General features: G+C 33.9%; 1 protein-coding gene across 1 annotated transcript; it reads left to right on the top strand.

The window, feature by feature from the left end:
• The first annotated feature begins 1,723 nt into the window (after positions 1-1,723).
• AMTN (amelotin) lies at positions 1,724-15,009 on the top strand. The gene is made up of 8 exons (XM_016123360.2): positions 1,724-1,777; positions 4,697-4,783; positions 5,764-5,829; positions 6,730-6,819; positions 10,302-10,337; positions 11,625-11,651; positions 14,086-14,350; positions 14,999-15,009. The coding sequence occupies exons 1-8, from the start codon at positions 1,724-1,726 to the stop codon at positions 15,007-15,009; spliced, it is 636 nt and encodes a 211-aa protein (XP_015978846.2).
• Positions 15,010-15,939: the final 930 nt, after the last annotated feature.

Below are 15,939 nucleotides of genomic sequence, written 5' to 3'. Positions count from 1 at the left end.
AAATGTAAGCTCCAGGAAGGAAGAGATCTTTGTCCTTTCCATCATTCACTGTTTTATTTCAAAGGACCAAAACAATGCAAGAGTAAATAGATGTTAAATGATGGGTTGGAAGAATTGACTAAATAAAAGAATGAACGAATATGTCCATGAAGGCTTGTGAGAGAATAAAGTAAGTTACTTCCCTTCCAAATCCTTCAGCTCTTTGTTTCATTGCTCCTCTTAATACTCATCCCCCTTTACCATGCTATTCTCTGCTTCATCAATCATGTTTCCTCTTCAAATCCACGTAAAACCTCTTCTCTCTCTGCAGCCTTCCCTCAACTCATCCTTACTCCAACTCCATAGAGTATATACACCTACCATTTATTCAACAGGCAGTGATCATCTGGTGCTTTTCGATGTTAATGTTATTAATATCGAAGACACAAAAGAAAATAAAACAAGACCTCAAAAACTCTCCATCTAGCTAAAGGAAAACATTCAACAGAAAAATAATAAAGGAGCCATATAAGATAATGTCTGATCAAGAGCCAAAATGAGTAATAGAAACAAACAAACAAAAATACTACAGGTTATTAAAATTAGATATCTCTTCAATCCTGTTTTCTACTGCTATCCTCACTCCATTTTGTTCCAGTAGTAGGGAACAATGACACCACTCTTTCAAATCCAGACACTTGGTCTGCCTGGATGCGCTCCATGAGTTCTTAATCAATTTCTTTTTATTCTTCAAAATTCAGCTCAAGGGTCACCTCTTCTGTAAGCCATCTTTGCCTTTCTGCCCCCAACAAAATTAACCATGCTTCTCTTTGTGTCTCTGTATACTCCTGGCATTGTACTTATCAACATATAATTACCAATATATTTCCCATTATGTTTACTGAAATTTAAAAAGTAAGTATCCTTTAATATAGTACTTCTAAAAATAATACCTAAAGAAATACTCCCACATGTGTAAAAACAGTTTATAAGGATATTTACTGTATCACTTTTATAATTAAAAAATAAAATGGAAATGAATTAGAAATCCATCAAAAGGAAATGTAATGTAATATAACTATCAAGTAAATGAAATAAATCTACATGTTTGGACATGTCAAGTTGTTAATTTGTTGTTAAGTAAACAAAGTAACTTGCAGAGCAATATACATAATAGGCCTCATTTTTTTAACATACGTCATATTTTGATGTTTGATTTATATGCTCATACATATATGACAAGACAAGTACATCTGGGAGGTCATTTAGGAAGGAGATGGAAATGAAGAGGGATTTTAATTTTTTTAATTGTCTTTACTTTTCTTAATTGCACAAGGCACATCTTCCTCAAATACCCTCTATTCAAATGGTAGACATTGAGTAATATGCTGTCTGCAGCTAATAACTCACCTAATGAAGTGTTGGGAAATGAAAAGAAACCAAATGATTTCACAGACAGCTATGTCCTGATTGGTCTTTCAGTTTCCAACCTCCTGGAGTTGAGTTTAAATTCCTTCTACAAACTCAAACCTCATCAAAAGATAAAATTTTTCATCACAAAAACAAGAAATCAACTGGGCTTTGAAGATTGTTCCACCTGTACATTTTGCCTAGTGGAGAGAAAGGTAACATTAATTGACCATGCCAAATAAAACAGTTTTTTCAGTACCATCATCTCTCAACAGGAAAAAAAAAGGAGTGAAAGAGTAACCCTATTTTGTTGTTATAGGTAGCAATTTGAAACATGAAGACTACGATTCTACTGTTTTGTCTTCTAGGATCAACTCGGGCATTACCAGTAAGTGCAATATGTTTATTTTATGTACAAACAAGCCTTAGCAGCATCTTTAATTGTAGACCTATTTCACTTCCTGCCCTCTGTCAAAACTACTCTATTCTGTGATCCTTTCCCTTAGTTTTCAGTTTTTACTTTCAAAGGTGAAAGATGACATACGAATAAAGTAGTAGTGTATATTTCTATGTACTTATATTTTTAAAATTCATTCATCTGTTGTAGTAGAATTTCTATTATTTTCTCAGAGCAATCAGGTAGAAATCAGGAGAAAAAAAGAATGATGCCTTAGATTAGAAGCCCTCAAAATGGATAATTATTTTACTTCTCAAAAAGAATTTAAGATTTTTGGCACTCATTATTTTCTCATGACTTAAGAAGTAAACTACATTTTCTGATCTTTCTAATTGTATGTACAAAACATCTAGATTATATAAATTCTAAAAAAGCTACCAATCATGCAATAGCAAGGAAATATTTTTAAAATTTTTGTAATTTTTGACCTTTGAACATTTCGTCACAAAATGTGTCCACATATAACAGGTTTCAGAAAAAAAAAAAAGGGAGCACTTATATTGGCACACAGACTCCAATTGTTTTTCAATATTATATAGACATAGAGATGGGTGATTTAGGTCTCTAAATGAACTTCCCTTTGACCACTTGAGATGCTTGAGTGTGGACATTGAGAAAATAATTAAAATAAATTTCTATGAAATAGCTGAACACAGAGAAATTTTTAGGTGAGCTTCAAGCCCACTTGACACTTTTATAGTCATTCACATAATCGATAAATATTTACTGAAAACTCTCTATAATCCAGATACTGTGTTAGTTGCTAAATATACAATGATGGGGGCAGGGGGAAGCCTGATCCTTCATGGTGTTCACTAGGACAGAAGATACTAATAAATAATTTTTCAAAAGAAGCGTTTAGTGATAAATTCTAACTGTGATTAGTTCTATGAAGGAGAAGAACAGGGCGATCTTGTAGGAAGAGATGGAACACACACATGAACAAACAAAATCCTTCTTGCTTCATTCCAAATATACATATGTCCTTCTTGAAAGAAGTTATCCACAAAAATTCAACTTCTAAACAAGGTAAATTAGGAAGTTAATTTTTTTTATAAATTATAGATTTGCCATTTAACCGAATAAATTTACCAAAAGGTTCTTCTAAATAGTGTGCCTCTAGTGTATTTACGTTACCATACAATTTGTAAAAATTCAAGATTAATAAAACTTTCCAGGAGTACAGCTATCACTCAAGGTAAACTGAGGAGTAGCGTGTAGGTTAACGCAGACTGCTAATAGCCAATAATGTGAAAGCAGCTATAATGTGGTGCAGGGGATACAGGAGGTGACACTAAATGTCTAGTAGGTGTAGTAGTGATATTTATCAAATGAAAAATCAAGACACATGGACAAGGTATTTTTTTATTAGTAGTAAATGAATTTATTCAATTATTATAAAGGCATTAAAAAATGAGTCAATTTGCAAATGTGGACACTTAAAACAGCCTGGCAATTATTTTTAGCAGATCAAAAGTTTTGGAGTAGGGTTCACTTTAGAGATGGAGCAGGTTGCATTTCAGGAGAGTGGTCAGGGTGGGCCTCAATAAGGTGAATGTAAACAAAGACTTGAAGCAGCTGAGGAAGTGAGCCAATGTCTGGGGAAAGAGGTGAGGCTCTGAGATCGAGTGAGCCTTACTTGTCACAGAAACAGCAAGTAGCCTGGAAAGTAGTAGTAGAGTGAGTGAGAGGAAATAAGATGAGATGGGACCCAGGGCATTAGGGCTTTTTAGGCCATCGCAGGATTTCTGGCTTTTACCATGAGTTAAAATGAAAGTTAATGCAGAACTTGAGGAGGGGAGTAGAATGACCAGACCATTGTTTTCAAAGAACCACTCTGGCTACCATGCTGACAATAGATTGTAAAGGAGGAAAAGAAATTTGTGGGATTTATACTTACATTATCTTAAAGCTTAAAGGGACTTCTAAGGACAGATAATGCCAATCTTATCGCTTACAACTAAGGGGAAAAGTCCAAAGTAAAACCAAGAGTCAGGGACAGCTGCAAGGAATATCCAAGTGGCCTAAGGGCACAAGCAGTGCTGGAGGGTCACACCACACTGTCTTCTGTGACATAGCCAGGAGCAAAGGCTGACTGGGGTCAACCTGGCCAGGGAGCTTCTACCTAAAAGCCGAGAGAATGCTGAGAGAAGCTAAGAGAAGGATTCATTCCTTAAAGACCAAGAGCACTTGCAGGATCTTAGTACTGACTCTGCCACAGGATCCTAGCATATGACTCACCATGTCACCTTGGCAGGTCACTTTGTCTGGACCTCAGTTTCCTCATATTTAAACAAAACCACACAGATATACCATATGATCGTAAGCACATTTTCACCCCTTAAATTCGGTGATTCTTAATACACTGGAAAAATATTCTGGCTGGGAAAAGGACTGAACTTCCATTACAGGAAGTGACTAGTTAGGCATGAGACAAAAGCAAAAAGTTTTATGAGAATGGAGTAGGAGTTGTGAAAGCATACCTTCAGGCATTGAGAAAAAGTAAGTGTGTACAGAGTTAAAATGCAGACTATGTATTTCATGCCCTGAAAAAAGAAGAATATTCATTACAGAGAAGAAATGGGAGCTAAAGAACTACCTACAGAAACTCATATGCCCTGTCCCACACTATTTTCCTCCCCACCACACACTCACTGGGCTGGCAATTTTCCACTCTACAATTCCATCTTCTAACTTACAGAAAATGTTCCGGGAAATTGAAACTGCTCTAAAACACACAGAGTCTAAAGACAAACATTTTTGCATTTCGGACAACTTGCTACCTCCCGGAAATAAATGGATACAAATCCTCAAACACATTCCTGCCTCATCAAATATTTGTTATCACAGATTCAGCTCAACCCTGCTTTGAGACTTCCTCCAACGAAGCTGGCTCCAGATCAGGCAACCCTACTAAACCAACAGCAGCCAAATCAGGTAAGAGTCCTTCAGTAGGGAACATTTACAGACCAGCAAAGGAAACATGTTAAGACCAGTGGATTTAAAATCAAGATTTTACACAGTGTCTCATGACTAATCAAGAGAGATGGGCTTTTCTTTTGGGAGAAAAGTAAAACAAGAACCAATATACTTTTTTAAAATTTTGAAAATTTAGGAAAACAAACAACTTTATTCTTTTTCCTTTTACCTGAATAATAATTTGATTTAGCAACCAAATCTAGTAAACTGAAAAACAATAGCAACACCTGTTGACAAAACTTGGTTAGCTATGCCCTTGAAATACTGTGACATGTCATATGTAGTATTTGCCAAAGTTATCAGAGATTGAGAGGTAACCTATAAAAATAACTGCAGATTTCTTCATGGTTTTCTTAAGTTCCATTGTTAATGAGTTACTCTGTCAATATAGAGCCTTTTTCTTTAAAGCGTATGTAAATATTTTGAAAACTATATTGTCCCTCGGCTACCACCTTTTTCCACTCCAACCCTTCCACTGCTCTAAAGGACTTCACCTTACCTTCATGTGGACTTTGTGAAATAGTACAATCAGATAACACCAGAGTCTAGAGATTTTTTTAAATCTCTGAACATTATGGAACCTTCAAGTCAAGAGCCAATCTCTCGCCTTAGGAAACCTGAAACTTATACAATTTGGGGACATTCTTTAAGAAAAAGAATACAAAATTAAATATGTAAAATGAAGTCCTAAAGTGAATAATTCATAATAAGAAATAAGAAGTATATATTTTTAAGCTGATAAAAACTGTAAACTGGACACATTGCTAGGGTGCCTCCCGGCACAATGCTAGTGGAAGGCCCTGAAGCTTTACCTTTATTTATCTTCTTGACAAATCTACCTCTGATGGGAGTATAGGTTGCTTAAGGCTGTCCACTGTAGACAGCATAGCGAGGACAAACAACCTCTCATCTCATGCAGCAATTCCAATGTCATGCAGGTCTTCCCTTCTTTGGGTCTAATACCATTGACACAGATGCTCACACTGGGGTCAGATCTGCAACTGGTAAGTGCTCTTTTGTATCATTTTAATATTCATTATTAAATAAATATAATACCTAATGTTGAGTGCATGTGTCCACCAATGTACACATGCACACATATATTCACTGCAGATAAGTTGAAAGAGAAGACAGAGAAAAGTCAGAGAGCTTGATGCTAATTCAGTACATTATGAAAAGGTTTTCTTAGCAAGAGACTCTAAAGGAACTAACATAACTCTCAAGTCTTTACTATTTCAGTTGATCTTACCTCTTCTTCAAGCTCCTCTCCCCATTTCTTCACCACACCATCCTCGCTGCTTCCTACAACATCCACACACCCACACAAACACTATGACTACTATCTGCACCCCAAGGAAAAGAGCAAACCAGAAAGGATAGTTTCATTTTTCTCATAAAATACCTATATAGTTACTTAAACTATTTATAGTTTAAGTTCCTTTCCTGATTAAAGTGGACTTTTTTCCAGTGGTCAAATTTTTATATAGCATTTGACTATATGCAGACTAGATATTTTATTCTGACCTTTACAATCTTCATGGGGATACCTGTGAAGGAAATCATCACTTCCTAAGAAAACTATCAGAAATATTCCAGGAATCATTACTGTTATAACCAAAAAAGAAAATCCAGGATAAAATCATCTAAGTAATTCTCAAAGAGACTGGGTTAAATGTCAATGAAACATTTAATACGGAAAAAGTTAGTCAGAAAGTATGGTTGTACTAGTAGACTAAATAAATCTTTGAACTTCATCTCTATATTTAATTCCAAATGTAATGTAGTATACTATATATTTGCAAGGCAAAATCTCTATTAAACATATTTTACATTTAGTAAATACATTTTAGTTTCCTGAATGTTTAAATTGAAACATCACAATGAAAATCTTATTTGTCCTACAGCTAAATCCTGCTGCAGGAATGGCACCTACTGCCCAGACCCTCCCACTGACCCTGGGGGCATTAAACGTACAACAGCAGCTGCAACCACAAGTAAGTTCCACTTCAGTTTAATGACAGGGAACATTTATTTCCTATCAAGTGGAAGACTAAAAGGAAGGAAATCATTTTTTCAAGGTTCTTGAACATTTCACCCAGATAATTTCAAGAGGGATGTTCTACAGAATATGGAACAGTTTTTGGCAATTTGGTTCCTGCTGAAAATTCATGAAAACACACACCAGGAAAACAGGACATGAGCTCCATGATCTCTTTAGAGTACATTTGTAATAGGTAATGGGAAAATGTGAACAGGTGGAAAGATTGAAAAGTAAAAAGCATGAGGGGGGAAAATTGAGAGGTATCAGGATTCTCCTTTAGCATGTTGTGTTTTCAATTGAATACTTTCTGGGTGATCAGAATCATCCTATATTAAAATTAAGAAATGGATAAAATTTAAATTCAGCATGTCTAATCTTCCCTTTTTTGTACTCCTTTTCATGCCCTCTCCAAAGTCCCCCAAAGACTTTCTAGTTCTTTCCTCCCACCACAGTTTGCTTTTAGGAAAAACTCTAGAAAACGCTCTCACACTAAGATATAAATGACATACTTAGGGTATCACTTCTTTTAGAAGTGTTTGAATTTTAGCTACAGAGAAAGCCCAAGTTTTTACGTTTTTGAAACTTCTCCAAACATATTATTAAGCTCTGGAGAAAAATATAATGCCCCTTTATGACTAAACTAAGTGATTACAGATAACTTATTCTCCCCAACGGGTGATCTCAGGCACTATCATTCCCACACAATAGTCTAAAATTTTATAGAAGCTTTATTATTTATTATAGACATAATATATGTTAATTGTAGAAAACTAAGAAAATACAGATTAAAAAAAAAAACATAAAATTCATCCATAATCCTAAGAGCCAGAATTAACTGTCAACATCCTAAGTTATGTACTTCCTATCTTTTTGTTATGATGTGTAAGTACGTTTTTTAAAGAAAATATGTTCTTAGCATATCTAATGTTCAATAATCTGATTTTTCACTAAATAGACAATAGTTTTGTATTTTAAAATATTCACTTATAGCATTGTTTTTAATGATTGCTTTGCATTCCATTGTATTGCAAAACTTATTTTTCTAAAATTTTCCTTCTATAAATGATACAGTGAACATCCTTATACCTAAGTCTTTGATCACATCTATGATTATTTCCTTAGGACCAGTTCTTAGGAAAAGAATTTGTAGGTCCAAAGCCATTCAAAAAAGTAAGACTTTTAATTCACATTCTCAACTTATGAAGCATGAATACAACAATGGACCAATATATCTTAACCATCTTCTTACCACTATGGACCCCTCGAGGTTTTAATAAGAGCAGGCTGTGTTAATTAGTAATTATAATCGAAGCTGACTTTAATTGACAAAATAATTTTATCCTGCTTAATTTAAATTCTATACCATATGCAACTAATACTTGTTTCTGTACCTCCATTTGTCCAAAGTAACAACACAAGCTACTCTATACCGCATTAATTCATATTTGTAAAATTATGTAACATAACTAATTTTTACTTTTCTTTTTTAATATGAGATGTATACCTGTCTATGTCAGTATTTATTTCTTATAGATATATTAGAGCCTTCGCTCAACATATTTGCTGCTTTTGTATATCTCAATAACAAAAACGATCCTCTAAAAAAAAGATGAGAGAGGCAGACAAATAAAATGAGAATCTCTGTAACACGTGATCCTGGCATATTTCTTATGCTGACTGCCCAATTTCACTTTCAATTGTTGCTCTTCTCTAACCTTGAAGTCAGACTTAGTACATCTTCATATTCACCAAAGAATATCCATTCCAGTCAAAGGCATTAGGAGGCATCATAGAAGTTACCTAAGGTCCAGTAGAGAGGATTTGACATTACACACTCCCCAACATGCAATAATATAAATCAATATCCATTCTCAGTGAGAATTCTCTAGGCTATGCCAGCACCAAGGTCCTTGTACTAGACCTCCTGTGCATCGGTTGCCAATCCCTCTGACCATGCCTTTCTTTATGCAAGGTGGCATCCTCTTCCAGAACTGGGCACCTGTCTACAGCTTCCATTTATCAAAGCAAGACCAGTGTGGTTGTACGAACTCTAGAATCACATACAGCTTCTGGTCAAATCCCAGCTCTCTATTTCCTTTCTGTGTAACGTTGGCTAAGTTACTTAACCACTCTGTGGCCTACTTTCCTCACAATTTAAAATGGAGATTAAAGTAGACTTTACCGCTAGAGTTGTGATAAGGGTTAAATGAGTAAATAGATATATAATACTTAAAACAGTGCCCACCATGTAGTAAACACTCAGTGTTAGCTATCATTATTTCAAATAATTTCTTTTCTAAAACTGATTAAAAAGTTTTCTCCTTATTTTTACATTGGTGAACAATTAAATTCTTTCATTATAATTTTTACTTAGACATCTTTGGTTTCCTATTTGTATTTTTGTCCCTTCCCATTCATCTTTAAAGAAATTTCTATTTTGTTTGTTCTCAAATCCCAAATGTCCCTTTCCCCCCAACCCATTTTCCCATTGCCACCCTGAAGATTAGTTGTTTTTTGTTTTTGTTTTTGTTTTTGAATTGTCAGTTACCAAGGATCTAATTGAGAGAAAAAAATATTTCTTAAATCTATGTGCTTTTTACCTTATGGCACTATGGGTATTACTATACCATCTGTCAAGGGAAATAATAAATTTAACAGTCTATTTCATAAGATTTTTAAATATTTTGAGTTTATTAATATTAAAAGTTCCATTTTGATCACTTTCCTGGCACTGTGTGAATTTCTATAGAAATATAGATAAATCTTAAAACTCTAGTTCTCTTCCACAAACTTTTTAGTTCTTAGAGTACTAGAGCACACCAATACTTCAACCCAATTTTTTCAACCATAAATTCATAACATTTACATAGTTATCAGACCATTAAAGTATTTCTCACTTAATTCTAAGAGCTCTGCCTGTGCCAGGGGTTATTGAGCAATGTCACCCAGAATTTCCTACTAGTGCTCTATTTCAACAGCAAAAATCCAGGCAAACCTATGAGACTATCTATACATACTTCAAGAAAACTTTGTGTTTTAAAATATCCACTACATTTTTAATGTGTCTTCTGAAATGTCATACAAAATGAACACATGCATTTTTATCACATTTTATAGCATTATTTTTTCATAATAATTTTCAGTTTGAAAGTAGCTTAAGACCAAAATTATTTTTGATAATCTAATTTATTCACTTCTGCCTTCTAAATGTGCTTCCTTAGACTGGTTTCAACGTTTTCTTGGATCTAATCTTCTTTTTTATACAAATTGGATGAGTTCTGATTCCCATCCAGTTCTATGAGTCAATGTCTATGATTACAGATGATACACTAGAAACAAATACTACATTTTTAAGAAAGTTTCAACATTTGTATCTTCTACTAGAACTTACCTTTGAATATATTTTTTACGAAATTTCTCACTATTTTTTTTCAGATGTTACCAGTTATTGTAGCACAACTTGGAGCCCAGGTAAGATTATTTTGTAATATGATTTTTGTTTTAGATCATCTTAATGTTAAATATTTAATCCTGCCTCAATTCACAAGAGTGTTGCCAAGTTTCCTTTTTATTTTAGATTGTATGGATATTGATAATAACAAGAACTAACACTTACTGAGTGATTACTATGCACCAGGCACTGTCCTAAGTACTTTATTATTTATTATGTACTATCTCATTTAATTTTCAAAACAACATTTGATAGACAACATTTTTATTGCCAATTTTAAGATGAGTAACTAGAGATACTTAGTTACTCAGTTACAATCATACAGTTAGTAAATATCACAGGTGAAGCAACAAGTTAATCCTTTAAACCACATTGCTAAGAAAAAAATTAATTAATGGAGCTGATCTAATGATTAATAATTTGGGGGACATTTTTCATTTCAAATTTATTTATTAACTACATATCTTTTCCTTAAAAAATGACACAAACACTTTTTCTTCTTTCTCCCTAATTTCCTTTGTAAAAGGTAGTTCTTGAGATCACTGATAAAATTACCAGGGACCAAGATCAAAACTGAGCATCAGGTGGCAGCTTTTACTTTTAAAAACAGAATCAAATATAAAATTCATATCAACTCTTAATTTCACATCTGGGAACACATCCCAGGGAAATAATCTGAAATATATCACAGGTTTATTTACAAATATATTCAGCAAAATACTATTTAGAGTACAAAAGAATATTGGGTGCAACTTAAATTTAAACAAAAAGTAAATTATTAAACTGTGCAACAAAAAAGCAAATACTTTGTCACTACTCAAAAGTTTATTTGTTAAAATTTATCAGTAATATGGTTAAATGATTGTTGTATAGTATTAAAAAAAGGTAAAACAGAAATTGTATAAATGACATGACTTCTATTATGTAAAAAAAAGAAATGTGTGAAAAACATCTAGATGAAAATACAGCAAAATGCATGATGGGATTATATATTTTTTTCTTATTGCTTTTTGCATTTCCAAGTTTCCTCCAATATGCTTCTATTGCTTAATAATAGAAAAACATATAATTTTTAAAATCCAGAAGATCTCCATCATTTGGATAATAAGTGTAGGCAGTACAATGTCATGTGCGGACTTGAGTCTTGTAGTACAAGTTACAAAGGCATCTTAAAATATTGTTGAAAATAAAAAAATCTTTCTTTATAATCTTTAAAACTATTTAAAAGTTTTAAGTTATGTTATACATATCGTGCCATGAATATATTCAAATTTGTCTAATAATTTATGTTATTATTTTTCTTCTAGGGGACCATCTTAAGCTCAGAGGAATTGGTAAAAAAAAAAAACAAATTTTTTAAATACTAACATTTCAAATTCTTTTCACTGCTACCACAATGCCGTTTTCTGTTCTCATATCCATAGTCTCTTTTTACCACAAACCTCAACTTACTGTATACTAAAATCAACTGAACGTTTTGCATTAGGTTATTTTTGTCTAGCTGGTGATTTTATTATCTTTCTCCAGCTACTTTTCCATTAATTTGACTTAGCTTTTGTTTTCTGTATATTGATGTCAGATTCAGTTCTATCTAAAAAGCCAATGCATATTTTTAACTTCATATTGATTAAAATCTAGGATTATAAATTATTGAAATGCATGCATATAGAATAATACACATATTGATATTTATTTCAGGAACTATTAATTTTCTTGATGTAAACTTTAAATTTTGTATGAAAATAATATTTTTTCTAACATTTTATCATAATGAATGAACTCTTCCCTATACACATGAGTAACTAGAAGGCTTAACCTAAATAAAATTTATATTATCATTACTGGGCACTTTATGCATTTTCCCTATAGATAATTTTTAGAGAAAAATAATGTAACTAAACACGAAGCAATGTCTGGGAAGACATGCATTTTTTTGTTATCTTTCTATAGTGAAAAAGAGATTCTAGCAATCAAAAGATTTGCTAGATTTCCCATAAATAAGATCAAGTCAAGGGCTGTTTTGCCAACGTTGATACGTGAACAACCACATCTACCAGTTTTAGAGTCCATTCTATATAACAGGTACCTCAATAGATCTTTTACATACTCTGCCTTTAATCCTCACCAAATTACAAAGTAGAGATTTTGAACCCAACTTTATAAAAAAACCCGAGGCTCGGAGAGTTTAAGCAACTTCTGTCCCAAGGTCAAAAAAAAGAGTAGATCCAGATTAAAAGCCATTTTTCTCAACACTATGCAAGTGGTTTTCAAACCTTTTTAGTAAAACTTACAGTAACAGCTACATTTTTCATGCAGCTAATACACACACACACACACACACACACACACACATTTCATCAAACAACATTTACCTTTACTATATGGAATGCACTAGGTAATTTATAAAATCTATTCTTTTTGTCTTATTTTTTAATGATGAACATGGCCCACCTTCTTTATTTCAAATCTATGGATGTCACAACCCTCAATTCAAAGCTTCTGTATTCTACTTCTATCTCGTATCCAGCATAAGTCTATCTACTTTCAATACCTTGTAAATCAAGACAGTGCTTCCAAACTTCACTTCCAGACACCAAACCAGGACAACTGGGAACACCGATTAAAAATATAGATTCCTAAGTCCTGTCTTCTCCTTGCTCAATCAGAATTTAACAATGGAGCCTAGGAAACGGCCTTTTTAACTCATATGGTTCTTATGCAAACTGAGAACCGTGCTCAAGGAAACTGACCTGAATCTTTTTTTATTAAATTTATTGGGGTAATATTGGTTAATAAAATAATACATATATGACATTATACATGAATTTCAAGTGCGCAATTCAATAATACATCATCTGTATATTGCATTGTGTGTTCACACCCAAAGTCAAATCTTCCGTCACCATATATTTGACCCCCTTAAACTTTTCTACTTCCCCATCTCTTAATTATGAGCTCTTGACTCTTTTACTCTATGAGAATGCCATCAAAACTGGGAGGTCCAAGAAAACTGGTTCCTGCCTGAATACTCTCCAAAACTAGTCCATATCATATTATTTCTTCTTAAGAGGAACTTCTTACAGTAACTTTTTCCTAAAAAAAAAATAAAATAAAACAAATGTGACAGCAATAGCATTCATTACTAGTGTGCAAATCATTGACAGTCCAATAAAGAGGAGTTCCCATTGGGTAAGCCCAAAGGAATACACAACTGGTTGAATTGCTAAGGGAAATATCTCTGACTGTATATTCCAATGCCTTTGAAAAACACATCAAAAGAAACTTGAAGGGATGTAAACCATGAAATGAAGATTGATTAATCTACTCAAATTAATTGTGTCCATTAATTTTTAGTCTCCTAAATTACTCTTTTAAAAATTACTAGCAAAAGAAAGATATGCCTTTAGGCCAATAACAGAGATATAGCATGTCGTAATTATATGGATTTTCTGCCTTAGTTCTACCTCCAGATACACTTGATATTAGCAAATAATGCATTATTCCTTTTCCGGTGACTGCCTCGATGGTGTCTTTCCCTTTAAGAGGGAATTGGAGCACAGCAAGAAATCCCAGTAGTGAAACTAGCATCATGTTTGTCTCAGGAAGAGAGGCATTTCTTCTGGGGAATACCCCATATTTATTATTTTCTCTGACTCTGCCTTCTTCATCCTGCTATTTTTACCCAAACTTGCTGCCTTCCAAGGAGAAAAGGCTAGTTGGCCAGCCTTAAAATGTGTTCCTTTGTTTTGTTTTCTTCCCTCATTCCAGCCGGTGGCCTCACAAATCTTAGCAGGTCTCATCTTCCAGCCTTTGCTCTCCGGAGCCATACTGCCCACCAGTCAGGCTAACCCAGATGTCCAAAATGGAATCCTTCCTGCAGGACAAGCAGGAATAAATCCTCCCATCCGCGGAGCTCCAGGGAGCCCTTTCCCTACTCCCAGTGGTGAAGGCAATGACTTTGGAGTGACCACCCCTGCAGGGATCCAAAGAGGCATGCTCACTACTGAGGAAACCACCACGGGGTCTCCAAATGGTAAGTTCTCTCAGCTGGGAAAATGCCCCTGAGCCATGAAGGTCATCTGAAGAGTGGGAGAGAAGAGTTCTTTGTCTTGCCTTGACAAATATAGATCCTAATAAAATCAGGGAGCCCCTTTCCTCACTCATAGTTGATTGCAGCAATGTGAGGAAATATTTTTACTGGGCCACCAGTCCTATTGAATTGGCCGAGAAAGAAGACATTTAATTGCTGGTATAACATACTTTCCGTTTAAGTCAAAGCTGGAAATATTCCCTTGTACTCCAACCCCAAAATATACACAGGCCCACAACAGACACAATGAATCAATTATAATACCCATAGATGAGACTCAGAACTTTCCTAACTTAATGTTGCAAGCAGCCACTAGTGTTAGACTGGAAGTAGCACAGTAGATGAACCCATGTGCCCTTCTCCTCAGATGAGACTTCAGAAATGCTTCAGACATAAACTATTCCAGCACTAAGAAGCAAAGACAGTCATTTAACAATTGGGGATGTCTGGAACCAAATGTCCTTGGAGATAACAAAAGAATGATTTGATATTGATATTCTTATTTCTAGAAAAAAGTTTTGATGCAAATAAAAATTTTTACATTCAATATGCTTTTACCTACATTTAAAAAGTGTTTTTATTTTCTTCCAGGAATTCGGTAAGCCGTTGCGAACTTTTTCAACTAAACCACCTCAAATATGGTGATACATGTAAATCTTTTTCATTGTGTTCTTGAATAGATTGAGATACACTGGAGAATATCAGAAGAAATTAATACTTAGTTAACTAGAAACCTCTTTGAAATTTCAGAGAAAAAGTCTTCCTAGAGAATATTGACTTCTGAAAAAGAAAAATTAAATGGATAAATTTGTCTTTGAAATGGAATATTTGCCACCTTGGACCTGGAAGATATATACATTAAACCATATTTTGAAAACTGACGTTTTCTTCTTTGGGGATGCAAAAAAGATAGACCCTTTCAGGAATGGCATTATCTCAGGACCCTCAGAGAATACTCAGATCTAGGACTTTCTAGGACTTCCCTTGAAAGTAGGTGTGCTACAGTCATGGGAGTGGATATCCACCAATGGAAGGATGATTTCTGATTTTCTCACAACCAACTATGCCCCACTGTGTCCCATAAGAGCCACAAATTTAATTTCAATAAGCAAATTATTTTAATATTTCAAATATTTCAAATATTAATTTCAATAAACAAATTATGTTTGATCATCTAAAATATAGAGTGGAACAAAGAATTGTAAATCATATTATTTATCCTCGATCTACTTATATACAGAACTAGTGATTATGGCACTTAATGTTTAATTTTGGCATGTCTGAGAGTGAGAAATGACATTAATGAAAGTTATCACTAAAGGTAATATTCTTGCTCCTCATTCCCAAAAGGTAGAATTCAATCTGATTTAAATTTATAACCCAGACCTTTGCAGTTCACTCAGAGTGGGAGAGAGTGGGAGGGTTAATACAAACTACATTACAGCTCTCACAAACAAAAGATACAGATAGGTTTATTTACATTTCTCATTATATTTGAGTCAGCCCCATCAGTATGGAACAAGCCTAAATAT

This window comes from Rousettus aegyptiacus, unplaced genomic scaffold (genome assembly GCF_014176215.1).
Source record: "Rousettus aegyptiacus isolate mRouAeg1 unplaced genomic scaffold, mRouAeg1.p scaffold_m13_p_10, whole genome shotgun sequence".
NCBI lineage: Eukaryota > Metazoa > Chordata > Mammalia > Chiroptera > Pteropodidae > Rousettus > Rousettus aegyptiacus.
This window is presented reverse-complemented; position numbering and strand designations above follow the sequence as displayed.

Bases quoted from the DNA above. Each gene is read 5' to 3' on its own strand.
- AMTN (XM_016123360.2), top strand. From the start codon at position 1,724: ATGAAGACTACGATTCTACTGTTTTGTCTTCTAGGATCAACTCGGGCA. The intron at 1,778-4,696 runs GTAAGTGCAATA...TTGTTATCACAG, and splicing joins GATCAACTCGGGCATTACCA to ATTCAGCTCAACCCTGCTTT. The intron at 11,652-14,085 runs GTAAAAAAAAAA...CCCTCATTCCAG, and splicing joins TCTTAAGCTCAGAGGAATTG to CCGGTGGCCTCACAAATCTT.